Source organism: Esox lucius, chromosome 5 (genome assembly GCF_011004845.1).
Source record: "Esox lucius isolate fEsoLuc1 chromosome 5, fEsoLuc1.pri, whole genome shotgun sequence".
NCBI classification, from domain to species: domain Eukaryota; kingdom Metazoa; phylum Chordata; class Actinopteri; order Esociformes; family Esocidae; genus Esox; species Esox lucius.
In genome coordinates this window covers 8599172-8625819 of record NC_047573.1, presented here as the reverse complement: position 1 = coordinate 8625819, position 26648 = coordinate 8599172, and the positions used below count along the sequence as shown (strand labels likewise).

Here is a 26648-nt window from a genome sequence, read left to right as displayed (position 1 = left end):
AGAGACGAAATCGTGTGGTCCCCAAACCTGACACCCTCCGGCCCCTGGCTGCGCCTAGAAATTCTGTCCATAAAAATTACGAACAGAACCGGTGACAAAGGGCAGCCCTGCCGGAGCCCAACATGCACAGGGAACAAGTCTGACTTACTGCCGGCAATGCGGACCAAGCTCCTGCTTCGGTCGTACAGGGACCTGACAGCCCAGGACCCCATATTCCCGAAGCACCCTCCACAGGAATGCCGCGAGGGACACAGTCGAATGCCTTCTCCAAATCCACAAAACTCATGTGGATTGGTTGGGCAAACTCTCATGAACCCTCCATCACCCTGTAGAGGGTATAGAGCTGGTCCAGTGTTCCACGGCCTGGACAAAAACCACACTGTTCCTCCTGAATCCGAGGTTCTACTATCGGCCGTATTCTCCTCTCCAGAACCCTGGCATAGACTTTCCCGGGGAGGCTGAGAAGTGTGATCCCCCTATAGTTGGAACACACCCTCCTTGGGACTATGTCTCCCGGCTGGCCTGGGAACGCCTCGGTGTCCCCCCGGAAGAGCTGGAGGAAGTGTCTGGGGAGAGGGAAGTCTGGGCATCCCTGCTTAGACTGCTGCCCCCACGACCCGGCCCCGGATAAGCGGAAGATGATGGATGGATGGATGGATGGATGGTTGTATCTCCAGGCCATCAAGATATTTAGATGTGTTATCTGAAAGTCTCCGCTCTCTTTAAGACATTCCACTCAAAGCTCCAATGACATTCAGCAAACTACTGGAGCTTACATTTCTATGAGAAGCAGAAGCTTTTATCTGGCAAAACGTTCCTATAGTTTGTTAACATGAGATGTCTAATTGTAGTTACAGAGATGATGTGATGTTATTTTCATATAACTGACTTCTGCAATTTTCCAACTGTTATCCATGGAGAACCATCCTCAATATGTTGGGGCAAAATACACCTGTACCCTTTTCCAGTCAGCTTCATTACAGCTTGAGTTGATTTAAACGTTTACATTTTTTTTTTTAAAGTTAGCATTATTAATTATTATTATTATTACAAATCTTAAAATTATAAAAAAAATAATAGCTTAATTTCTGAAGGTCAACAACCTCTTGTCATATTTAATTTGCATTCACTGACTTTCACCATGTTGACCAAGAGGGTTTGGCATGTTTATCATCATTAATTGTGAAATTTTCGTTAAGAATATGTATTTTCTTTATATTTATTATTGATGATCATTGTGTAGTCCAATCAACATTTCACCAAATTCAAATGATTTAATGGGTGAGGCCACAGCCCCCTGCAGAATGGGTTTGAACTTGGCCCAAAGCTCTTTTAACAAAAAATCTCTCTTCTATCCTTCTCACGGTCTCAGTCAATAAAAGCACAATTATATCAAAATATATATTTAAAAAAATGCTTTAATGGGTTAGTCAACTAGTTAATGTCACATGAATTGCAAATAATGGCTATAAAAAAATCTCTCTTGTGGGTTTCCTACTCAGTCCTCAAAGAGTTCCTCTTTGAGGCGATGGTAACGGCCCTTCTTGGCCATGAGCTCTTGGTGCGTGCCCTGCTCTACCACCTCCCCGTCCTCCATGAAGATTATGTGATCGGCCTTCTCCACAGTTTCCAGTCGGTGGGCCACCACCAGTACCGTCTGGCCCACTGAGCCTGCTAGGACGCCCTTCACCTGGGAAATACAGGAGAATTAACAACTCTACTAACATCATGTTGGCTTTGGGTAAATGAGAACAAAGTGTACTACTATATTAGGTCCTGGTTAAAACTAGGGCCCCCGCTAAGTCTGTAAAACAGAACCATTTCTGAACCGCAATACTGTAGATTTAGTTTTGTTATTTATTCTGCGGTTGCCCTGGTTCTGTTTTATAGCGGCGTGAAAATCGTGGAGCCTAGCTGTGGTGCAGCTGTGTACCGCATGCTCCGTGTTGACGTCCATGCCCCGGGTGGCCTCGTCCAGAATTAGAACCTGTGGCTCTCGAACCAGAGCTCTGGCGATGGCGATGCACTGCTTCTGTCCAGAGGACAGCTGGTCCCCGCACTCACCTACACCTGGTTAAGACACAGGCATAAGTGCTCGGCCAGCTAATAGCTACTTTGACAGCTAGGCCTCAAACTCAGAATTTAATACACAACGGATACCTGCCTCAAGCACTACACACAAGGTTGGTCCTGTCTTGCACTGGACACACTCCCTTAGCGAAGGTCAACTGATTGAATGCCTGTCAGTTAACGACAGACGAACGTCTCAAGTAACAAGTGGACCCATCCCTACCGACCTACCTACCTGTATTATATCCCTGCTCCAGAGTACATATAAAGTTGTGGACATTGGCCCTCTTTGCTGCCTCCTGCACCTTCTCCAGAGTGCACCGCTGCAGGCCGTATTCTATGTTGTGTCGGATAGAGCCGGAGAAGAGCACTGGATCCTGAGAAACTAAGGCCACCTGGACACAGAAGAGATCATCATGGGGTGTTTGGTTTGAAAAACACAGGAAACAATTGAAAAAACGTCAGAGAGTACGTGAGCTGTATAATATATGCAGGCTTGAGTGCAGTCCTAACAGTAAGAATGCCAACTTACTACAGGCAGATGAAGAGTGAGCCAAATATTCCTGCTTTGCATAACAGTTGGTAACACAATTTAGTACAGATCTGCTTTCATTTAGATTTCAGAGCTACTGTAATTGCCCGTTTATAACCTGCAGTGTGCATAAACCACACCATCTATTTTATATCTTTGTATTTATGCAAACCCAAGTATTAACCGCATTTGCCCGGAGACTTGTACATAAATTGTACATTAATATTAAATATCTGTCATAGGCCGCTACTAAAATCAATTTGTGGAAGAATAAACCGTGTTTTTGAAAACACTGTAACGTCATATCATACCTGCTACATGAGTTTCTGAGTCCTGTATGTCGTCAAGCAGTGATCTGTGAAAACGTTCGCCGATGGAAACTTGTGGAAACTTGTGTACTAGCCGCACCCACGTATTAACCGCTGTGGCTGAACGTGTTTACAGAATCTGTGTATTGTGTGCAACTGTTAGGCAAAGAAGGAACGGAACGAGCTAAAGCACTAAAGGACATTAGTAGACAGTGTCAACAGTTAGAGATGTAAGCTGGTTGGAGCATACCTTCTGGTGCAAATACTGGTGTTTGTAGCAGTGCAGAGAATGTCCATCCAGCTGCACCTGGCCCTCCATTGGATCGTATAACCTCGCCAGCAAGCAGACGCAGGAGCTCTTCCCGCCACCAGAGGGCCCCACCAGCGCTGTCATCTTCCCCGGACGAAGCTCCAGAGTCACCGCCTAGGAGGTAGTTTCAGTCAGAGGTCTTTAGCAATACACTCAAAATGCATGCCGTTAGCAGAAAACTGTGGCAGGGACAATAAGATCAGAACATATTGCCAACAGCCATATGTTGTAGTTTAATTGTTAACTGAAGAAAAACCAACTGGTTTGCTTTAACTGGTTCAACGATAAGCACGCCTGAGTCTGACGTCAAGCAATGTAAATGTTTTGTCTTTCTGCACAAGACTTGATTTTAACGCCAAGAGATGTCTGGACTGGCATTAATAAAGACTTCTAGATCCACACCAGCCTTGTTTTGGCTCTGCTTCCTATTTTGTATGGTCTGGCCTTGAAGCACAAAAAATCTGTTGTGCTTCCAACAATGGATAGATAAACAACCACATATCAAAACTCAGAAATATGAAAAAAGCATGTCTGTAAACATGACTGTGAATGGTCTTGCACATCGATAACATTTTCGATAAACGGTCATATCCTGTAAATTAATGATTACCTTCAGTGCGGGGCTATCTGGCCGTGAGGAATAGCAGAAGGTGACATTATGGAAAGTGATTCTCCCCAGAAGCGTTGTGGGAACCAACTCCCCTGATTCTCTTTGATCCGGCTTTCTGTCCAGAAGTTTGAGAACCTTGTCTGCTGCCTCAACAGTGGCCAGCATGTCTCCAAAGACATACACAAGTTGCTGACAACAACAAAGAGAGTCAAGTAAATCAGGTCCATATCAGGTCTTCAAAGAAAATCCCTGCGAATAAAATTATCTGCACAGTTCTAAGAATAAGTGGCAATTAACATGTCAACAAAGTTTAACAAGGTATTTATAGACGAAGTTGCCAGTTACCCTCATATTGCTGACCATATCTTTCTGGAAAAGTACAAAGGCCAGCAGACTGCCAATGCTCAGCTGGTCAGAGGAGATGAGCCTACGACCTTGGAACAGCATGGCCACCTTGATACCCACTGTAACGCACTGAGCGGACACGTATGGCCCAGAGGGGACATCAGATACAGAACGGCTTGACGTGTTCATGAGATGGCTGGGTTCAGGTTGCATTGAGCGGGCTAAGTTAAGACAGTAAACGTGACCTTATTTTCATCTCACCCGTCTAAGTAAGAGGTAGAAAGAACTATAGATGCCCTTGTGTCTCTGGACCTCGAACATCCTCTCGAGGGCTTCGTTGTACCTCTGCAGCTCCTGCTGCTCAGCTCCGAAGCTGCGCACTGTTCTCACCGACGCAACAGCTTGGGAGGCCAGCTCTTTGGCGTGGGCTTGGCAGTCCTGAAGCTGTTTAAGATACTCCTGTTTGGGTGGAGCCACACATCAAGCACTGAGTCGATCAATTATTCAACCATTCACAGGTGTCAGTGAGTACGTGGCGGATGTCTATAGAGGCGAACATGCAGGTGGTTTTATAGTTCTACAGCCGGCATTGTTTTCGGTGAGGTATCTAGATAGTGGACTTTACCTGGATGTAGGTGTTGTATGTTTTCTGCAGCAGCACGAGGAGGGGCATCTCTGCCATGGAGAGGAGGGTGAGCTGCCAGGAAAGGCCCAGCATCAGATATAGCATGCCGAACAACTTCACGAAGCTTCGCAGCAGCACATTGGAGTTCAAGGCTACAGAGCGGCCCATTTTGTCCACGTCATTGGCCAGGCGAGAGGTGAGACTTCCTTACGAGCGGAAGGAGAAAGGACATTTCACTGTCAGTTAGCAACGTCAGTTGCTAAGCAAATACAACAGGACTCGATTTGACATCTCTAGATGGGATGAGAATTCGAATGAAACGCCTCAGTGCTTTAAGCGTGATCAACCTGTTACCATTGTCTCACCTGATTTATTCTCTTCAAAGAAGGGGATGTCCTGCTGCACCAGGTTGTGGAACAGCATGTGTCTCATCCTCTTGTTGAGTCTAGCCAGGCTGCACATGAACAGGCAGCCTCGCAGGCCGGAGCACAGGGAGCTGAAGGCAACAGTCACAGAAAGGCAAATCTACAGTCACAGAACGGTCACAGAAAGGCAAATCAGTAATCAAAGAATGGTCACAGAAAGGCAAATCAGCAATCAAAGAATGATCACAGAAAGGCAAATCAGCAATCAAAGAATGGTCACAGAAAGGCAAATCAGCAATCAAAGAATGGTCACAGAAAGGCAAATCAGCAATCAAAGAATGGTCACAGAAAGGCAAATCAGTAATCAAAGAATGGTCACAGAAAGGCAAATCAGTAATCAAAGAATGGTCACAGAAAGGCAAATCAGAAATCAAAGAATGGTCACAGAAAGGCAAAGAGTCACACTTTTTGTCGAAGTACAGGTACACGGCAGTCAGTCTGTTCATGGAACTAATTAAGCAAAGAGGACAGGAAAAATGTTCAAGACACGGGGGAATATGAGGAAAACACAAGACCTTACCTTCCTACTGAGACAAAGGCCATGCCCCCAATGGCATAACTGAAGCTGTTGTGCCGGAACTGAGCTCCCAGCATGTCTATCACCTTTCCCTGGTAGTAAGGAATAAACGTCTCACCTGCAAAGAAACACACCGTGTCTCTGACAACGGAATGGTGGAATTGAAATGTGCCATTATTATCGTGATCAACCATGACCTGCCACAGATGGGCGGCTTCATCAGAAACCGGATCTCATGCTCACATATAACGCCGAGGCTGAGGAAGAGGAACGCAGCAGCCAGGTAGAAGATATCCGGCCTGCAGTATCGCACCACCCTCATTAACTGCACCCTGGCCTTCTGATTCTCCTTCTTCCTTCCCGGGTTACAGTCACTGTCCGGGAAACCCAGCTCCCATGCCAGGCAGGCTACAGTGGAGGACACCACGGCCAACACCACCGTGCCGGGGTCAGGCACCAGGCCGATGACGTTTCCGGACACCGCCGGCACAATTGCCATCCTTCCGCTTTCAAATACGGGAGGCAAGAGGCAGAGCATCGACACCCATCTAGCCAGCACAGGTTGCGGTCTTCCATCAGCGAGCAGCAGGGCGAACGAGTACAGCAATGCCCGTAGGAGCCCAAAGGCCCATAAACCCACCAGACCTCCAGCGCTGGAGAACTCCAGTAGCACTAACCCAGCCCAGAATGCTCCCCACTGCAACAGTTCCCAGAGAAGGACCAAACCATATGCTTTTGAACATGTCATGTCTAACGGGTGAGATCAGAGCAGTATCTCTGTGGTGTTAATCCTGGAAGGAAAGAAAATACATGTTAGTCGATGGTTTGTGTTACTGTGAATTATTAAATTAAAGAGGCATTCCAGGTTTTTTGGTCACAGATTTTGTAGTGTCACTGAAAACCAACAGTGTTTTTTTATGTTATGTACAGTATGTGCCGATATGTGCTCCTTGTCCTCAAAACCAATCTCAGACTTAAAGTTTCATGATTAACTGAGGTATGATAGCAATTCTACTTATCCATTATGCGCACATAAACACCATATTACATCTCAGCCACAAGATTAGAGGGTTCAAATATTTGACCCAAACTACATCATTAAGAGCCACAACACAGACAGGCAGGGAACCAGATTTCCATGGGATGTATAAAATCTGAAACATCGTTGTTTAAACTTGCTACGACAGGACAGATATTCAGCACATTTTGTCACGATCCATTTGCCAATCATTTTGTTAATTCGTGTGAAGGAACATTGTATTTGCACATCACAAAGCGTCAATATTACCCATTAGGATACAATGTTTGTTGATTGGCTCTGAAGAAATGTATAGGCTTTGTACGCTTCGCCAGCCTGTTTGGAAACGATAGCTGTTTGGCTGTCTTGGTTTGGTACAATGTTTGGCCACAAAATGTGCGCAAGAGACACGTGCGATATGAACAGTAAAAATGAGTGCATGCATATGTGTGTATAATATACATGTGCATGTATATATAGTATAATGTTTTAATGTGAATATTAATACAAGATATCACATATCTGTGAGGCCTACATATACGAGAGCGACGCAGAGAAAAGTCCTTTGCGGAATGTCATGTCATTAAATCGATAGGTGCGACATGAAAAGTAACAGAATAACTGAACACAGGCTGGTCTATCGACACCCAAATTACTAGTAATTCAAGTATGTTTTAAGAAACGCCAAAAATGTTCTTACCATGGCCTTTGCCTGATTTCCTTCGATGTTTGACTGTAAACAGCATGCAGCGTTTCACTTTCACTTTTGCTGGCCATTTGCGAAACTGTGCTTGTGTATGGGTTGGATGTTTTTACTACAACATTTCATAAAAGCTCTTACTGAAAAGTTAACAGCTATATTGAGCATTATTTAAAAATGGCTTGGCAGGCGACACTAGTCACCATAAAATGGCATTCCATGTATAAAATATATTTATTTTGTAACGCAATAGCAACAGTATTATACATAGTTTTCCGCTGTTTTAAATAAAAACTTTTTTTTAAAATGTTTTATTTCGATTCAAATTCATAAATAATGAGTGATATTACAAAATATGTCATTATTTGGCCCCAGCAAAACAAAAAAAAGCCATTTCTAGAAAATACACATACATCCTTTCATGGGAGACACAACCAACTATTCATGTAACAGCATCTGTTTAGATAATCTTTGGTATTAACCAGTCCGTAACACATATGTCCGAAACAGTACTTGCTTATTTCAGTATTTGACATTAAAAAGCCATCATTGTGCCAATCTTGTACATTTACACATTCATTAATTTAATTTGGCTAAGGCCACTGATGTGTTGTGTAACCCTCTCACACAATTAACATATTCTTTAAGACATGAACAAAATCTTACAGCAAGAAATTGGCCAAACATCCAAAATATCTTTATGAATTGCTCAACCAACGATATCAGTCTTTGATATTGTAATATACTAATAGCTTACAGTACTCTTCACTTAGTTGAGGTTATTTCTGGTTAAGTAATACAGCAAATGCAATACAATCAGACATTAAATGTTGATAGGGATGAGAGGGATTTTTGCCAGATCTTGAAAAACAGGTCATTGACCAATCTTTAATGGGGTGGGAGGAAAAAGGCACTGATTAAAGGAATATGGCATTTGTAAGAAAATAAAGTGCTCCCCAGTCCACATAAACAATGCAGACTTGGACTGCAACCAGTGATCCCACTCCTAGCAGGTACTCACTGGATACAAAAACCCCTTGCACTCACAATTACCGTAACGGACCAGTCAGTCAAAGAAACAAGGGACTCGATTGATTGTCAGATTCTAATGTAGAAAAATGAATCACACATTCCTACTTTGGAAAGAGCAGCACAGGTTATACAATCACAGCATCTTGGGAAGTATACATCTGTGTGTTTTGGTGTGTGTGTGTTTTGGTGTGTGTGTGTGTTTTGGTGTGTGTGTGTGTTTGCACTGTGACCCTGTTCACAGGACGGGGCGACATCCCCAGTCTTAGTCTGAGGCCTCGTCTTTGTCGCCCTCTGTAGGCACGTCGCTGTATTGACACTGGGGGAACACGTCACAGACGGCCTGCTTGGGTGTGTTGTCCGGGGCTGACGCCTGTTGCGCCTTGAGCGCCACCTTGTCCCTTCTGTCCAGGCAGCAGAACGACAGCATGAGGAATACAGCGGATCCAGCCACGACGGCACTGCAGACGAAGAAGACGTAGAAGTACTCCCCCGTTCTGTCCACCAGGATTCCTGCAACGACGGCGAAAAAACAGGAACCACCTCGTCAACAGGAGCCGACCTCAGCATTAGCAGAGTTCTGACAATTCCCCGGCAAACAGATTATGGTACCGCGCAGTGCCGTAATACCATGGCACAGCACCACTCCAACCACATGAGCAGACAGCCTGAGGCTACATACCTGACATCTGAGCAGCAGTAGCACTGAAATAAGAGAAGTTACCGGTACATTTCAGCCCATGCCCAGGAAAGCGGGAGCCAAGAGGAGTTAGACATTCCTTCCTAATGTCAAGCAGTTCTGTTTCGAACTTGTGCAACATGCATACTACACAGTACCCCGACCCACGACCCCCACAACCTCCCACACACCATTGTAGGACACACGTGTTTAGTTGAACGTCCATAGTATTCAACAGCAGCTTTCCTCTCTAACCACCGCCATGTTTCTTATTATTTGTAGCCAGCGTTCTGCAGGCATGCCTAGCACTCGTCCAAGTTGAGATGCAGGACTTACTGAATCACCTCCTTGTCTGCATTCCAAGTATAGGCAGGAGTAGACCAAGACACGCACAAACGCACCGACACACAACGTTCTTTGAGCTCAGTACCTGCAAGCGGGGGCCCAATGAGAAGGGTGACACTCTCCATGATGGCGAGTAGGCCCAGGGCGGCGGGGAAGCGCCTCATGTCCAGGATGTCCATGAGCACGGTGAACATCAGCGAGCCCACCACGCTCATGGACAGGCCGTAGATCACCACGTACGCCAGCAGCACCGGGAAGCTAGCGTCGATGCAGCAGATGCTGTTGCTCAGCCCGTTCACCAGCAGGGCCGCCGAGAACACGTAGACGTGGCGGCCCTTGAAACAGGGCAGGTCGAACAGCAGGCCGCTGGGCGGCCTCACCACGATGTTGACGATCCCCAGGACGGACAGCAGGAGGGCGGCGCGGCCGGTCTCCATGCCGTGGGCCGTGGCGTAGGGCACCAGGTAGATCAGCGGCACCACGAAGCCCAGCATCATCCAGGTGATACCCAGGGTGTAAACCCGGTAACGCAGGTTGTCACGGAAGAGGTCAAAGGCCATGTGGCGGTGCAAAGCGGCCTTGAGGGCGGCCTTTATTCTACACCTCAACTTCTCCTTCGGCTGGAGAGGCCCGCGGTTCATCAGAGGCTGGGCCCGGTGTATCGGGCCTCCTAGGGGCCTCATTACAGCCCCACACACGCAGCAGTTGAGCAGGACGGCCCCGAGCACCAGGAAACTGCCACGCCAGCCCAGCTCGGTGTGGAGATAGTTGGCCAGGAGGGGCAGGGTGCACAGGCCCAGGGCAGTGCCTGTGGACGACATGGCATTGGCGAAAGCTCGCCGCCGCACAAAATAGTGCCCGAGGATGGTCACCGCAGGCTGAAAGCTGAAGCAGAATCCCAGTCCTGTCAGAGGAGGAGACAGTGAATATTTTTCCCTGTGCCTAAATGCTCTAAATTGGTATGTGCAGATGTGGAGTTTTGAGTTCTGTACCTTAATTTATCATCTACACATAGTCTCTGGTTACTTGTAGAGTCAAAGGACAAGCTACTTTGGCAAGGTTATGAATTTACATCTGAATCACTGTTTGCCATATCCCATAATGACCAGAGTATTTCATATAGTCCTAAAAGAACTGAATATAACACAACAGAACAGTATAATAGGATAGCATGTTACTGTAAGACAATCTGCTGGGGAAACATCACTGCAGCATCATAGTGCATAGAAACAATTTGATATTCATTAGTCTAAATGTATTGGGATATGCATATAGACCTTCCTGAGTACCCTATATTTCTGTTTTTTTTATTTCGTTTTTCACTGGTGTAAAATTAACACATTTTAGAAGAGTTGCTTTCAAACTGTACCTTAGCTAACCAGTGCATTTTGTCTGGGGGTGCATGCTCTTAAGGCCATCTGTATATAAGCTTCAGGAAATCGGATTGAACTAGAAATCCAGAAGGTCTGAAAAAGAAAGTGTATGTGTGTGTGTGTGTGTGTGTGTGTGTGTGTGTGTGTGAGAGAGAGAAAGGGCAGTGACCTGTAATAAACCCAGCTGTGATGTAGAGCTCAGTAATAGTGTGGGTGAAAGAGCTGGCTGCCATTCCAAGCCCACTCAGGACACCGCCCACCATCACAGTCACACGGCAACCAAACCTCTCCACCAATACACTGCAGAATGGACCTAAAGAAGCAAGACACGTGATTGGTTCAAAACGCAAAGACAAAGAACGAAGAAAGTACAGTAAAAACTTCCAAAGAGCCTCAGGTACAGGGATATTTCCTTATTTAAGAATTTGCATAACTGCTCTCAGTGGATAGATGTATTTAAAACAAAGGGGTGATTTGTGCAGGGCCATTTGAAATGTCACTACAATAGTTTTGTACTGAACTGTACACTTTAAGCAGCAGACCAAACCCCAGGAACAATCACAAGGATCAGACAACTTCTTTGGAGTGAAAACAAAGAAGTTATTCTCCAAAATGATTTAGTCTCTGTTAAGGTGTTGGGGAATCATGATTATACAGCAGCTTTTCATTCTTCCCATGAGTTATAAGTCAAAACTGCAACTAGGGCCGCCACATTCACTCAAGTATAGACATAACCTTGTGTTGTTGGTTTTTGTCCTGCTGAAAGATGAATTTCTCTTCCAGTGTCTCTGACCGAAGCAGGTTTTCTGTTAGGATTTAGACTGGGCTTATCTACATCCTGTTTATTTTGCCTATCTCAAACATACCCATGTAATGATAAAGCCATCACTATGCCTGAAAACAAAGAGGCTGTTACTTAGTAATGTGTTCCTTTGGATTGGACCCCATCATGTCCTGGCACGGGAGGCTTGCTGTGCCAAGTGGAATCCAATGCCCTCTCTCCCTAATTTGGAGCACAGACACCTTTTCTTCTCTCGTATTGCCCTCTTCTGTGTTCCTTATTACAAACCCAATTCCAAAAAAGTTGGGACACTGTACAAATTGTGAGTAAAAAAAGGAATGGAATAATTTACAAATCTCATAAACTTATATTTAATTCACAATAGAATATAGATAACATATTAAATGTTGAAAGTGAGACATTTTGTAATGTCATGCCAAATATTGGCTCATTTTGGATTTCATGAAAGCTACACGTTCCAAAAAAGTTGGGACAGGTAGCAAAAGTTAAATGTACAGATAAGGAACAGCTGGAGGACCAATTGCAACTTATTATGTCAATTGGCAACATGATTGGGTATAAAAAGAGTCTCTCAGAGTGGCAGTGTCTCTCAGAAGTCAAGATGGGCAGAGGATCACCAATTCCCCCAATGCTGCTGCGAAAAATAGTGGAGCAATATCAGAAAGGAGTTTCTCAGAGAAAAATTGCAAAGAGTTTGAAGTTATCATCATCTACAGTGCATAATATCATCCAAAGATTCAGAGAATCTGGAACAATCTCTGTGCGTAAGGGTCAATGCCGGAAAACCATACTGGATGCCCGTGATCTTCGGGCCCTCAGACGGCACTGCATCACATACAGGAATGATCCTGTAATGGAAAGCACAACATGGGCTCAGGAATACTTCCAGAAAACATTGTCGGTGAACACAATCCACCGTGCCATTCGCCGTTGCCGGCTAAAACTCTATAGGTCAAAAAAGAAGCCGTATCTAAACAGGATCCAGAAGCGCAGGCGTTTTCTCTGGGCCAATGATCATTGAAAATGGACTGTGGCAAAGTGGAAAAGTGTTCTGTGGTCAGACGAATCAAAATTTGAAGTTAATTTTGGAAAACTGGGACGCCATGTCATCCGGACTAAAGAGGACAAGGACAACCCAAGTTGTAATCAGCGCTCAGTTCAGAAGCCTGCATCTCTGATGGTATGGGGTTGCATGAGTGCGTGGGCAGCCTACACGTCTGGAAAGGCACCATCAATGCTGACAGTTATATCCAAGTTCTAGAACAACATATGCTCCCATCCAGATGTCGTCTCTTTCAGGGAAGACCTAGCATTTTCCAACATGACAATGCCAGACCACATACTGCATCAATTACAATGTCATGGCTGCATAGAAGGAGGATCCAGGTACTGAAATGGCCAGCCTCTAGTCCAGATCTTTCACCTATAGAAAACATTTGGCGCATCATAAAGAGGAAGGTACGACAAAAAAGACCTAAGACAGTTGAGCAACTAGAAGCCTGTATTAGACAAGATTGGGACAACATTCCTATTCATAAACTTGAGCAACTTGTCTCCTCAGTCCCCAGACATTTGCAGTCTGTTATAAAAAGAAGAGGGGATGCCACACAGTGGTAAACATGGCCTTGTCCCAACTTTTTTGAGATGTGTTGATGCCATGAAATTTTAAATCAACTTATTTTTCCCTTAAAGTGTACATTTTCTCAGTTTAAACATTTGATATGTAATCTATGTTGTATTCTGAATAAAATATTGAAATTTGAAACTTCCACATCATTGCATTCTGTTTTTATTCACAATTGTACAGTGTCCCAACTTTTTTGGAATCGGGTTTGTGCATTCCCCATCTCAGTTCCTCCATCCTTAATGGATCTTGTCTGTTGTTATTTTGGATTGGCCTATGTAGCGTTCTGTTTTGTTTTCCTGATCTACTTCAGTTTGGTGGTGCCATGGTTATTTTGGATTCCATGGCCTATGTAGCGTTCTGTTTTGTTTTCCTGATCTACTTCAGTTTGGTGGTGCCATGGTTATTTTGGTTTCCTGCCTCTTAGAATGTTACAGTCCCAAACATTTAGGCCAGAAAGTGTCGTTATATTTGTAGGTCAATAGGCAAAAGAGCACGATTAAATCAACTCCAAAGCATCTTCTTTCTTTTTTTTTGGATGAATGCTTATTATTATACAATTGTGAACAACGAGGATTTGAGAACCCATGCCCTAGCCCCTAATATTAGAATCGTAGTACATTTCACAGTATTTTACGTTCTTACATTGTCTCGGTGATAATTTTGGCCACATTTCGCAGTCGGTATAAATAACTATTTCATGTCAACACACAAAGAGCCTGAAGTGGAACAACAGGTTGAAGAAAAAACCTGAGATGTAATTATTTGGCCATACCTCCAGCGTGCAGCACTGACGTCATCAAGGAAGGCACCCAGGAGGTTTCTTGGTTGGTGGCCTGGAACTCTGTCTGTAGGTCAGTATAGAAAATGCCCATGCAGGAGGGGAAAGCCAGAGTCAGGGCTAGCACCAGGATGGTGGCCACCAGCACCACCCAACCCCAACCCCCGTCCGGTGCCGTCACGTCCCCACCCGTGGCCACATGGACTATGGTTTCAGAGTTTTCCACCTCTGTCTCTTCAGGGTCCGTGACCTTGCCATTCTTCTGCTCCATCTTGGGTGTTTGCCAGGGCGGACTTCTTCCCCTGTCCACGGTGCTGTCGTTCCTCTGAATCATCCACTGAAATGCTGAGGCAATGCCCTGAAAGTAGCTTGCCAGGGTGGTGGACACTCACTATTTTCCACCTCACCGTGTATCTCCTCCTCACCAGTAAGCATGCTTTTGAGGGGAGGGGGGGGACCTGACGTTACGCATGTCCTGAAGTTAGCGACGCATCCTGTAACTTGTCCTTTCAGGCATTAGGTGCTATAGGGGAAACAGACAAGAATTAGCTTAACGTGTTTTTGCATCTCGATTGCATGTTGTTATATGATTAAACTAGCTACGGTTGTGTGGGCAATGCATCAACAAGCCTCGTGTACGCAGCCCGACTCAGTAGGGCTACTAGCTAGGAGGTCGTTTTGTATGTGTTAATCCAAATACCCATTAGATGTGGTTGATTTTTCCCTTGTAGATGATTATGACAGACTGTTGACAGACTAGAAGTGTGTAGCAAAATGCAGTGTTAGCGCTCTAAAAAAAATTAAATAGCAACGAATGATAGGGAAATTATGATTTCAACCATAAAGGTGACACTTAAACACCTTCGGTCCTTCTACCGAGAGGATTCACTATAAATACTGTTTAGGTGTTACTGTTGGGGTAAAAAGTCAAACCAAGTAATCAGAATCATGGTTCAGCCTTCAGTAAGCAGTTAAATTATTTATAGCCATGGATTACTGGACATATTTTGATGGGCTAACTGGTGACATTAGCAAGCTGAAATAACAATGAAAACTGATCCTGGCAGCAGTTACTGAAACTTGCTTGGGATTGTTATAAAGGTTTCTACTCTGGGTTGAAACAGATTAACTACGCTCCTACATAGGCATACTGCTCTGTGTTTTTAGCACAAACGTTACAAAACAATTCAGACAGGTCAGATGAATTTGCCAAACAATAACATTCTGTGGTAATTCTTGTGTTTTATGGATTTAAGTTGGCATCTCTAAACACATTGTTAGAAATGTGTGCCAATTTGTTGAAAAAAGAAAATGTAAGTAGCCTATCACATGTACATAATTATTTAGACCCAATCAAGTAAGCGCCATCTCAAGTACGATCAAAGGACGCAGGATGCGTCTCAACTTGGAGTGTCGTGGGAAAGGGTCTGAATATTAATGAATGTGAATTCTCTGCTTTTGATTTTCAATAAATTGACACTAACGTCCAAAAACAAGTAATTATGGGAGAATTATGAATTGACACTATAATACAAAAAAAAAAATTGCATATGAGAAGGCATACTTCTACTACTTTTGACAGTTCCCGGAGGGGGAAGGAGTTACCCACAACATGGTACATTTTTGCATCTGCTTGAGAAATTCCAAATGAATGGCTTACTATCTAACAGATTTAAGTGAATTTTCTGGACGTAATCTTTATTCGTTCAGTGGCACAAAGCCACACTGCAACTGTGTGAGATATGTTTTCCAAACATTGCCTTTATTTAATGTGAAATGCATGTAAATTAGATGCCGTTCAGCCTATTAACCATTTTTGCTGCAATCTTCAATGTCGTTCGTGTCATGGTGCAATATGTGCATTTGTGGCTATCTTTTTACAAGTAGATTCATGGATTCAAACTTTCTGGTCAACTTTCTGGCAACTCAATATAAATCTATGTAGGTGTGCACAACAATCAGTTCATACCAGGCCTACTTAAAACTTTCCTTATGAGACCAATATACTTTTTCCCCCGCATAGTGTTGAAAGAAAAACATGTTAACAAGAACATATATTAGTGATTTAATATGTGCAAAAGTGTCCACCATGGTTTGCATAAGAACTTTGTTGATAGGTATAACAGTCAATGTTATTGTTTGATTATATATTTAGTCAATCAGTTCAGTAAGTCTATAGTTGGCAAATCCTGTTGCCCGTAACAAAGGGCATTTCTAAAAGATATTAACTTAATTTATCGGAAAGTGGTGAAAGATGAAGAGTTTTTTTGGCTTCAACCCTATGCTGCAGAAGTACATGTACACCAAAGGCAGCAGTTTTTTTAAAAGATGCATTTCAGGATGTTAACCACACACTATTGGTATATTTTTTGCAGTTCGAAGCATATCCAGCAAAATAAATTAAGTACACAACAGCATGACGTGGTACACAAAGAAACGGACAAATACTGGTAAACGGATGTCAAAACTACTGACAGAAACATATAAAAACTCAAAACCCAATGAGAAATTATTGGGCTACTACACAGCTCTCATAGCTAAATATGTAGTATTTAGGGTTTGTACTAAAAAAGAACATTTTTCCACATTGCCATCCGAAATGTCTAACCTGTGCCCCCGTCAACATCGTGTGCGCTGTTACTGATAACCTATGTATTCAAAAATCGATTTTAGGTAAATGCCTTTTATGTATTTTAGGTAAATCCCTTTTAGGTACATTATCTTTCTACTAAACACCCGGTAATAAACCATAAACTGCACGTTGGTAGATCTGTCACTTCCAGATCCTGTACTTGTAGACCCTAATTTCAGACAATTGTTACACCGTTTCTATGACTTGGTGTGGAACTAACCGCCATCAACGTGGTTTCTAAATTAGCCTATATTTTGATTATTAGGGCGGTCACCCAACACTTCTGCTTCCACCATCAGGCTTCCACTTCTAGCATTCCAGAAACATTTGGCTAGCAAGCACGACTTTACTATAGTAAATGTGCTTTTCGGGGTTTGAATTGGGAATTTTGAGGGATGCAAATCTATTCCGACCAATTATAGAGACCTCTATCTAGATACCGTGCGACACCGATGCGTTCGAAGCGGCTACTTTAAATAAAGGCCACACAACAATAGCTCAACACTTGAGATCAAAACTTGTCAGGGATGATCTACGACATGCCTGCAATAATGTACGTTATTGTGTCAGATTAATGAATTTTGCCTGAGATAGGCTACTTTCCGTTAAAATACATTTAATATATTTCTTAGTATAGCCCAGTCTTATCAGAAACAAATGTAAAGTAGGCTACCGAAGGCATAATTACTGTTTTTGGTAGGCTATGAAATTGCTCAGAAAATAAAGAGGTCGGTTGGAAAATCTAAAACATGGCCTATAATTACGGCAGCGCATTCTTACCTTTTGCGGTTACGCATTATTTGGACGCGGTTTCGAACATTCTACATTCGGTCTCTACCATATCATAAACATGTCAGATGGTAATCTAGCCTATGAGCTACAAATATAGTGTTGGTGGGAGGAGACAGGGCAAGAGGCGCTGATGCGGATGTTTGTTAAAAAAACGCTAACTAGTCAATACCGACCAAAACTTACCGTAACCTAACGCGATCGCAGAAAGAGCCATGTGACGCGGGTTCTTCCTAACATAGGCGATTATCTCAAACTCCGCGCTGTCATTTACGAAGTTTAGCAGCAGTCAGCGCTGTGCATTTTAATGATATGCAGCTCAGGATAGGCCTAGATTTTATCGGGTTGGAGGGTAGGCCTACTGTAGATACTAAAGCTCTTAGTCGAATTTTTTAAAATCCCTTTTCACATCAGCATGTCACAACGTGTTTTTACTGATAGCCTATCTAAAATCCTCAAAAGCAAGCAACAACCAGAATTGATGCAGAGTGTCTAGGAAAAACTCCCTAATACGTTCGGAGCCTATTAAGAAACGTGAAAGGGCCTGACTGGGGAATGGCCAGTCGCCTTCCATCTGCGCGGGGTGAATATTGTAAGAATAGACTAAGCTTGTGGGTCACCTCAATGTTTTTGTTATTGGCCTGTGTGAAGTTTAAAGTTGAAACAGTCGTTTTAACACACGTTAAAAGTGAGTGTGGTTCTATTTGATTATCAATCAAATGTAATTATTAAGGCCTTTTTACATCACCAGTTGTCACAAAGTGCTTTTACAAAACACCCAGCCTTAAACCCCAAGGAGCAAACAACAGTAGCGTTGAATTTCAGTGGCTAGGAAAAACTCCCTAAGAAGACCGAAATTTAGGAAGAAACCTAGAGAGAACCCAGGCTCAGAGGTGTGACCAGTCCTCTTCTGGCTGTGCCGGGTTAAGAGTGCAAATTGTAATAATAATAGTCCAGAGTCTATCTAAACTTAGTCCAGGTCAGAAGCATGACTAGATGGACAAGGACAGGGACATTACGGGGGAGGGGGGAGGTGTCAGCACAGTGGCAGCTGAAATCGTGAGGTATGCCCCGGACAGGGCCTCCCCCAGATTAAAAATAATTGAAAATAATATTCTTAATTTTTTTTAACCTTTTTGCAACTTCCTCCTTCCATCACTGACTACTTTGATATCTACTTCATTAAGTAAAGTGATCTTACAAACTCTGAACAAATCTGCAGTTGGGAATGCGTCTGCTAATGACTAAAAATGTATTTTACAAAACTGTATTAAATCAAATACATGAGATGGTATTAGGCTTTTAATGTACGTGCACTCGCGCACACACACATATACCTTTAAAAAACAAGTTACACATTTTAAAACAGAGATACAGGTTTAATAAAAAACAGACAGAATTTTGTTGAAATTGTTACATTTAAAGAAACCGCATTGTAGACAGAATTCCAAAATATAAAATAAATTAAAATAAAATGAAAATCAGACAAAACATTTTTTTCAGCTTCCAAATAGTTCTCCACAGTCTCCATTCACAATTTTAACATTTGACATTAATACTGTTGATAAATTAATACACTTAAAATAACTTTTAATAATTGACATTTTCGGTACGACTAAATGGGTGTACAAGTGTGTATGTATATAAATGCATGCAGGTGTTAAAGATTAACTATGTCAGAATGAGCCAGGATTAAAACGATCTCTTCATTTTGCATGTGGACGTTTAGTTTAAATTGATTCTAAATTCAAGGTTGGGATATGCAGTCTTGTTCGGTTAGAGTGTAGTTCAATTAAGTGAGGTTAATTTTCAGCTAGTTATTTCTTTACTTACTACTTAACATAGAAACAAAACATGATTAGAGAACATTTCAGGTTGCAAACCCACTATTCCACACAACACATCTACACCTACCACAGAACCATGCCTCTCTGCTGCTCTCCAATCATGCCCCATATACACTTTGCACTAACACAGAGGCCAGACTGGACAAATTCCAGGACACAACATCATTATCTCTATTACAGTACATGCTCATGTTTTATCTGCCGGAATGAGGCGTTTTTGCAGTTTTGTTAAAATTGCACAAATATCTGAATAGTGCAGTGACAGGGGAATCAATTACTTTGTGGAAACGATCGCTTTCCGAGCACGTTTTGTTTCAAAATTCAGATTAATTAATCCGCAATAATAATGTCAATAATAAATGTCAAAGGGAAAAATCTATGTTCACTGCAGTGAAAAATTAGTGCTTCAATAGTGAATGCCATATTTTCAGACTCAAAATGTCTGTCAGTATAATTGTCATGGGGTCAAAAAGACAGCATAAGTTGCCTTAAACGGTTCAAGACAGAAAGCCAAATAAACTTGGCTTAGATGTTTTTGCCCAAAAGAAAAGTGCACTGTTGTCTTTTACCAAAATTAGGGGCAATGCTTTGACTAGGACATTTTCCGGTTCCCTGTTTTACAAGTGGTTGTAGGGTAAGATTACAAACCAACCAGAGTGAACAGGCAAGATACTTTTCTGACTACAATAAAAACAGAAGAACACAGCGACGAGAAAGCAGGGATAGACTCTGTAGCTACAAGGGGTTTAAAAAAAAAAACAGGCGCTTTGTTCAAAAGTAATGGCACCAAAGGAGTCAACTCTGTCAATCTTCACTACACAGTCCCTAGTCTTAAGAACAGGACAACCTACAGTTGGGTAAGGTCTATGCCGCCAAATAACGGGAGACTGAACCAACCGAGGAACCACGCTGCATGGGTGCCCCTGTATTTTGTTACTTTTCCTTTCCTTGAACGAGAGGGGTTTTATAAGGGGGAACCAATGTGCACAACACAGGTCAAAGGCACAACACTGGACACATACAAAGGGAAAGACAACAACCCCCAATAAGGGAAAGTAGAAAAAGTGCCTCTCTATGGCAAATCAAGCATTCTTAAATCAGCACAGACTGCGCTACTAAATGTGTGTTCCAGTCTAGAAGTAGAATTGCACAACATACCCTCCAAGAGGAAAAATTAAAAAAAAGTCACATCAACACAGTCAGAGCTCCAGAGCCCGCTAAAACAGTCAGAACTCTAGAGCCCGCTAAAACACCATCAGAGCTCTAGAGCCTGGTAAAACACAGTTGGAGCTCTAGAGCCTGGTAAAACACAGTTGGAGCTCTAGAGCCTGGTAAAACACAGTTGGAGCTCTAGAGCTCGCTACAACACAGTCGGGGAGCATGACAAAAGCACGTATTTCTTCCTGTATGTTTTTAAGTCAAAATCCTCATTGCTCGTGGTGATTTAGGAAAATTGCACCAAATATTCATTATACACAGGAAAAGGTGTATAGAGTATGTGACACTATAAAAAAGGATTCGATAATGGTACTTCTGTGAGTACAGTAGGATTGACAGAATGAGTTGAAATGCATTAATACCATGATTTTTACCTGGGGCAATGATATGTGTATAACAACAGTGAACTCCAGGCAAATTTGTACCCATCTAAGTTGTCTGACAGAGAGATGTAACACTGCACGAAACAAAGCAATTCCCCAAATAGGTTTTAAAAAGAGGAAATCACACACATGCGGCACTTTTAATACTGAGTGTTCCCATTGTTGTACCTACTCCATAACAATTCCAGAGCATGGATTAAAAATAATTCAGCACTCCCCGAAATTATCACACAGTACAGCGAAATGTAAAGCAAAGAAAACGCCAGGGTATGTCATAGGCAAATGCAGAATAAGTGACAATTGGCATGAAAATGAAACCGGGCCAGAGGAAGACGGGGCTATGGGTCCAACGCGGACACAGCTGTGGATGCGTAGCCATCTAGTTCAAAACCCAAACCTCTTCACCTCCAATTACAATTTAAGATATGAAAGAGTTTTATAAGAAAAAAAATTAAGAATTTGAATTTGTGTCATTGAAAAACTCCATTTAAATCATTGACGAAATGTAAAAAAAATCAATAGGGGGAAACACCTCAAAGAAATAGCTTGAGTGATAATTCTTGCCCCAATAGAATAGAACTCAACATACTACACAAATATACGCATGACAACTATGATATTAATAATTACATGATTTGCATTCATTTTTTTCATATAATTTCATTATATATAGATTCATATTCCGCACATGCCATACAATTGTGTACATGTACGTGGACAAGTCTTTTGTGTTTCTTTTTCTTTTGCACTTAAACATCATTAGTACGGCTGCAAGAGATGATTTGCCCACCCAAACTTTGACACCCCGAGCCAAAAAGAAAATGTGAGTCGTCAGCTGTGACGTTGTTGTGACAGATGCTCAGTCGTGAAAGTCACTGACGAACCATGACAGGGTGGAACCTCTGTGGGATAGGGGCACCATTCTCACCGTCCCCTGGTCTTAATACGCAAGAGTTGCTGTAAGAGCAAAACTGCACAAGAGGACCAGAAGGAGAGATGCTGTAGACCGGGGGGGTATTCAAATCTGAACCTACAAGGTCCGGACTACTGCTGGTTCTCCGCTCCACCGGATCATTAACTGCACACACCTGCTGTCCTGGGTGTAAACCAGCCCCCCCTCGATTGGGAGGGAAAGAGTGAAGAAAAGCGGTGACCTTGAAACCAAGGTTCAGATTTAAATTTTAGGGCTCTAGGAGATTTCCTGCAGCTTCTCCGTCCTTAGCGGTCCTTAACAAGCCCCCCCGACCCCACCCCACCCCACCCCACCCTGCGGTCATCAGCCTCCCAGAAGAAGACCTTGCGGTGCCTGGGAGCTTCAGCTGGACAGGTGGAAGGGCTAGAGTGTGGTCCATTTTGATATCGGCGTCCCCTTAACCCATAGGTGGATTTTTAAGGTTGGTGGGGGGGGGGGGCCGGTCACAGTAAGCAGATCACTCCGCATTCTTTTTTTCTTTTTTTATATTTGTTGTAAGTCCTGAGGAGATTATCACAGTTTTCCGCCGTGTCAACACAAGCGGACAGAACAGGTAAGGGCTCCCCATTAACTTGTGTGACGACCTGAATGGCGACAATGACTTAGCTCTGTGTGAAGGTACTATGGATAAGGTGGGGGGCTATGCCAAGCGGGCAAAACCGGAATCTTCAAAAGCCAACAACGCACAACAGGTATTACATTTACCAATACTCTATTGTCACCTCTTCGGGAATCCCTCAAATGTTCACAAATATAACAGAGAAAAAGAAAATGACCATGGGGTTACGCTGCAGCACTTTAGGGGAGTGGGGATGGGACGCCCGACAGTGGAAAGGCACCCCCAGAGGGGGAGGTCATGGGGTGTGTTGACGGTGCTGGCAGGGTCAAGGTAGATGGATCATGGCTGGGGTGGTGCAGAAGATGTCAGGAAATGCCACATGGAAATGGCGAGGTCAGGCTTGGCAGTCTGTTCACATTCGTGAACCTCGTTCCTGGAGGATCTGCAGGGAGGGGAAAATGTGTTAGTCTAAATCCAATGACTATCAATCCAATATGGACATAATATAAAGGACATCCAAGCATATATCCGAACATTCTTTTGAAACTGATCATTAAGGACAAATCAAGATTCCATACGTGTGCTCGTTCCTCTTTCTAGTGTCTAGTATCTGTCACCAGAATTTAACTGAGCATTTCCGTAGTTGGTTTCTGAGTAGGGACCAGCTACCATCTTTACCATTTAGGGTTGAAGAGAACCGTAAACCTTAATCTACACAATGTTGGGTGAGACTTAATCTCTACAACACTTTAAATAGGCCCGAAAAATTGCAGTAAACACTCTCTGTAAGTTATTTTCAGATCTTTTTTTTCTTCTCATGCCTAAATAAACGCAAGATTTCACCTTGGCCTTCTCAGTGGGCTCGATGACAATGCCATTGGTGGAGTTGTTGAGTTCCCGGGAAACCACGCACAGGAATTCAGCCTGGTCCTCGTTGCCATAGTTATAGGATGAGCCGATGCTTATAAGCTGTGAGGGGAGATGGGCAAGGGTGAGCGGGACAGTAAATTAGCATTAAAATAAACCTCACATGAAATCAGAAGTATATTTTGAGAATTCCCTAGAGGACTTTTAAGTCACTGGAAAAAGGCCCTGGCACACGACCAGGTCTTCACCAATGACCACTGGATTTGAAGGCAAAGGGTGACATGGTTTCTAGACACACCTGCTCAAACTTCCAGCCGTCTGACATAGTGGAGACCATCTGGGTGAGCTCCTCCTCCTGGCACTGCAACACCCGGTACACGTGCTTCACTGGGCCCTGAGAGGAATGAGGAGATGTAATACAATAGAGGCCCCCTGTTTCCACATACAGCCACACACACGCAGTGACAAGGGGCCACCGGGTTACATTAAGATTAAATCCCTGTTACGGGTTTGGCTTTTGAACCGTGGTGTGGAGGCTGTGTGCTCAGTTGTAAATATAACAATATCAAAGTTTATATCTGGCTGCAGGACGGGTTCAGGACGCAATCCCTGACGCTCTGATTCTCCTAGAAATGTGGCTTAATGATTTGTACTCGGCCATTTTTTACATTTTTCAAATGTTACCGACAGGGATTTCAACATTTGGGATTAAAAGGATTTCTCACTGCTGTTGTGCTGCGCTGATTGTGAAACCATTGCCACGTGTTTGTCAATGGAGGTGTGTCTGGTGGGTTTCTGAGTGGTTTGGGTGGCTGCCCACGTGTTACGTCTCCACAAAGATGGTGACCCATTTGATGTGAATGATCGGCACCCCCGAACTTTGAACTTGGAAACATTTTATTTTTACAAAAGAAAGTGTTCATCAAATGGTTTCAGACCAGGTCACAGCACCATCCATGCTGCATCGTGGGTGATAAATGATATGGGTAATTGCTTTGAGCTGCAGTTTTTATAGCCCCGTCGAAGACATTTAATAAAGTTGACCATTTATTATTAATTTGTAGGCATTTTGAAATTGGGTCAGATGGTGTGCAGTAATTAAAAAACAAACAAGGTGTCTTCCAGAAGGGCCAATTTGTGCATTTACTACTTTAGAAAAAAACACATTGGCTTGTCTGAAAGAAATGGTAAAACTGTTAAGGACTATATTGTTGCGTATTTATTAATTTTGAATGTTGGTAAAACTAAGTACAGTGGATTGCATAAGTATCCACCCCCCTTGCATACGTTTTCACCAGTAATGTGGTGGTGTGGAATTTCTCCTGATATTCACACAAATAACTTGTGTTTGGGTCAAATCCAAAAACAACACATTGCTGATTGATTGTCTCCTGAATCTCAAGAATGGAGATTGGTTCAAATAACAAAAAATGGTAAGTACTGGTAAACTACAGAGGATAACCTGTTTCAGTCTGCTTGCTACACCAGCAACATCACAATCAACAAACCAAGGCCAAACCTGCGCTGGAGATGTTTAATGTTGTTTGTTTGTTTTTCCATGTTGTATTGATGAGTATATTTTTTGTAAATCACAGGGCTCATCGGTAAAATATACTTTGGTCTTAGAATGAATCCTTGGCAAAATACATTTGTTGTGTTTTCCAGTGGTCTATGCCACTGGCTCCAGTGCAAATGTTCTACAGCAGCATGAATGAGGCCCACTGCTCTTTCAGCAAAAACACCCCCGTACCTTCCACTACTTTCCTGTTGAATAAAGCATAAAATGCCGCCCAAAAAGATATGTTTAAAAATAAATCTAAAAATTGGTAAATAATACAAAAAATTGTAGTGTTTTGTTGAGTATGAAAGTATGAGTATTTCATTAACATACCTGAGATGTCCTATTCTCGTTGTCCCGTATCCTCTCTTTGACCAACCTCACAAGGGACGCAATGTTGTAGAACTCTGCCTCTTCTAGGACACCTGAGGGGGCCAAACAATAACATAGGCAATGGCCTGTATCACATGTCATAAAATTCATGTAACTTCTCAAATAAAATGTGAGAAATGTGAGAATCTGGATTTTACAATTCGGGGACCTAATACTTTAACAGGCTTACCTTCTTCTGCCAAGTTCTTGTCCATTATCAGTTTTCCATGCCGCAGGTAATTCAGAATTGGGCCAAAGTACGTGGGATCCCTGTCAATCAAGTAAGCTCCTGTCTCATCCTATAAGATGCATAAACTTTTAAAACACAGTAACGTCTGCAAACCGAGTGTCTGGTCTATGTTTCTGTATTTATGTCAATGGCTGAGTTGTACTTTGACGAGTGTTAGAGTGTTTCTAAACAGTTTAGTTTGGCATTGTAATGCGTTTGGTTGTCCTTTAATGCAAGATCACAGTGGCAGTGCTTTATTAGTGCTACATTGATGTACCTAGATTTATCACCGAACGTTATGCCGAAAATTGTGGTCGAGTATGTTACCTTGTCCGAGTCCAAATCCGGATCTTCTTGACACAATCGGTACAGGAACGATTTGGGATCCCTGCATAGTGTCTGTTTGGTTGTAACGAAGTAGGTTCCACCAACATTGAGGCGAGCCCAACGGGATCCTGGTTTCTCTGGTGACTCTAACGGGGAACTGGGGTTGCTTTTCATTGAGAACCCAAACACTGCTCTATTACTCGATACACCGGGACTTGTGGGCAAGCTACTCCGCGGCGGAACCATAAGAGAAGGCGAAGCTAATCGAACAGAGCCTCGGACATCCCGGTGCTCGGGTTGTTCTATAGTACCAGTACCACTCTGTTCCACAACGTGCAATTCAGCCATATTTTCTTCGTCAAAGCAAACACACTCACACTGCAGGGTAACAATAATTCTTACCGATTTGTAAACAGAACGGGGCTCTTTTTCCCAACAAGGTGGCTGACATTAGGGCGTTGCTACACACATTCGAACATTTCTACGCCTAACCTCCCTAAACAAGTCATCAGTATTTCTTAGGTTAAATAAAGTATTTTTGTTTCCCACATCGCTTTCAATGTTTTCCTAAAAAAAATTGGTCATTCTTGTTTATTCAAACGTTAATCAAGAAGAGGGCAATTCTTCCGGGTTGTAACGTCATACTGTATTATACTTCCGCTCTGTCGTTTTTCCACTGTAAATTAAGAGTTAATTTAATAAATACAAAATGTTGTTCTTGCTGTCATTTATTCTGTAGTTAATATTTGAAATTAAAACTAGCTTTACAGTTTGTGATTGTGCAAATATATTTGGATGCAT

General features: G+C 42.9%; 3 protein-coding genes across 4 annotated transcripts; all 3 read right to left on the bottom strand.

The window, feature by feature from the left end:
- Positions 1-1400: 1400 nt before the first annotated feature.
- tap2t (transporter associated with antigen processing, subunit type t, teleost specific) lies at positions 1401-7566 on the bottom strand. The gene is made up of 12 exons (XM_010865725.4): positions 7461-7566; positions 5986-6533; positions 5746-5860; positions 5166-5296; positions 4801-5006; positions 4437-4634; positions 4176-4304; positions 3831-4019; positions 3161-3334; positions 2306-2465; positions 1934-2070; positions 1401-1690 (listed from the first exon to the last, which is right to left on the bottom strand). Exons 2-12 carry the CDS (start codon positions 6488-6490, stop codon positions 1499-1501), a joined length of 2136 nt encoding a protein of 711 aa, XP_010864027.2. The 5' UTR covers positions 6491-6533; positions 7461-7566; the 3' UTR covers positions 1401-1498.
- Positions 7567-8135: 569 nt separating this feature from the next.
- On the bottom strand, positions 8136-17814 carry slc16a5a (solute carrier family 16 member 5a). 2 transcript variants are annotated; one of them, XM_010865713.3, is made up of 5 exons: positions 17701-17814; positions 14088-14616; positions 11056-11199; positions 9599-10417; positions 8136-9002 (listed from the first exon to the last, which is right to left on the bottom strand). In XM_010865713.3, the coding sequence occupies exons 2-5, from the start codon at positions 14425-14427 to the stop codon at positions 8755-8757; spliced, it is 1551 nt and encodes a 516-aa protein (XP_010864015.2). In that variant the 5' UTR covers positions 14428-14616; positions 17701-17814; the 3' UTR covers positions 8136-8754. The 2 variants fall into 2 exon arrangements, with proteins under 2 accessions (XP_010864015.2, XP_010864008.2); XM_010865706.3 differs by lacking the exon at positions 17701-17814 and adding an exon at positions 17506-17648.
- Positions 17815-22223: 4409 nt separating this feature from the next.
- On the bottom strand, positions 22224-26505 carry kctd2 (potassium channel tetramerization domain containing 2). Its single transcript, XM_010865695.3, has 6 exons — positions 25848-26505; positions 25482-25590; positions 25253-25344; positions 23660-23755; positions 23338-23463; positions 22224-22936 (listed from the first exon to the last, which is right to left on the bottom strand). The coding sequence occupies exons 1-6, from the start codon at positions 26193-26195 to the stop codon at positions 22907-22909; spliced, it is 801 nt and encodes a 266-aa protein (XP_010863997.1). The 5' UTR covers positions 26196-26505; the 3' UTR covers positions 22224-22906.
- Between the last annotated feature and the right edge of the window lie 143 nt (positions 26506-26648).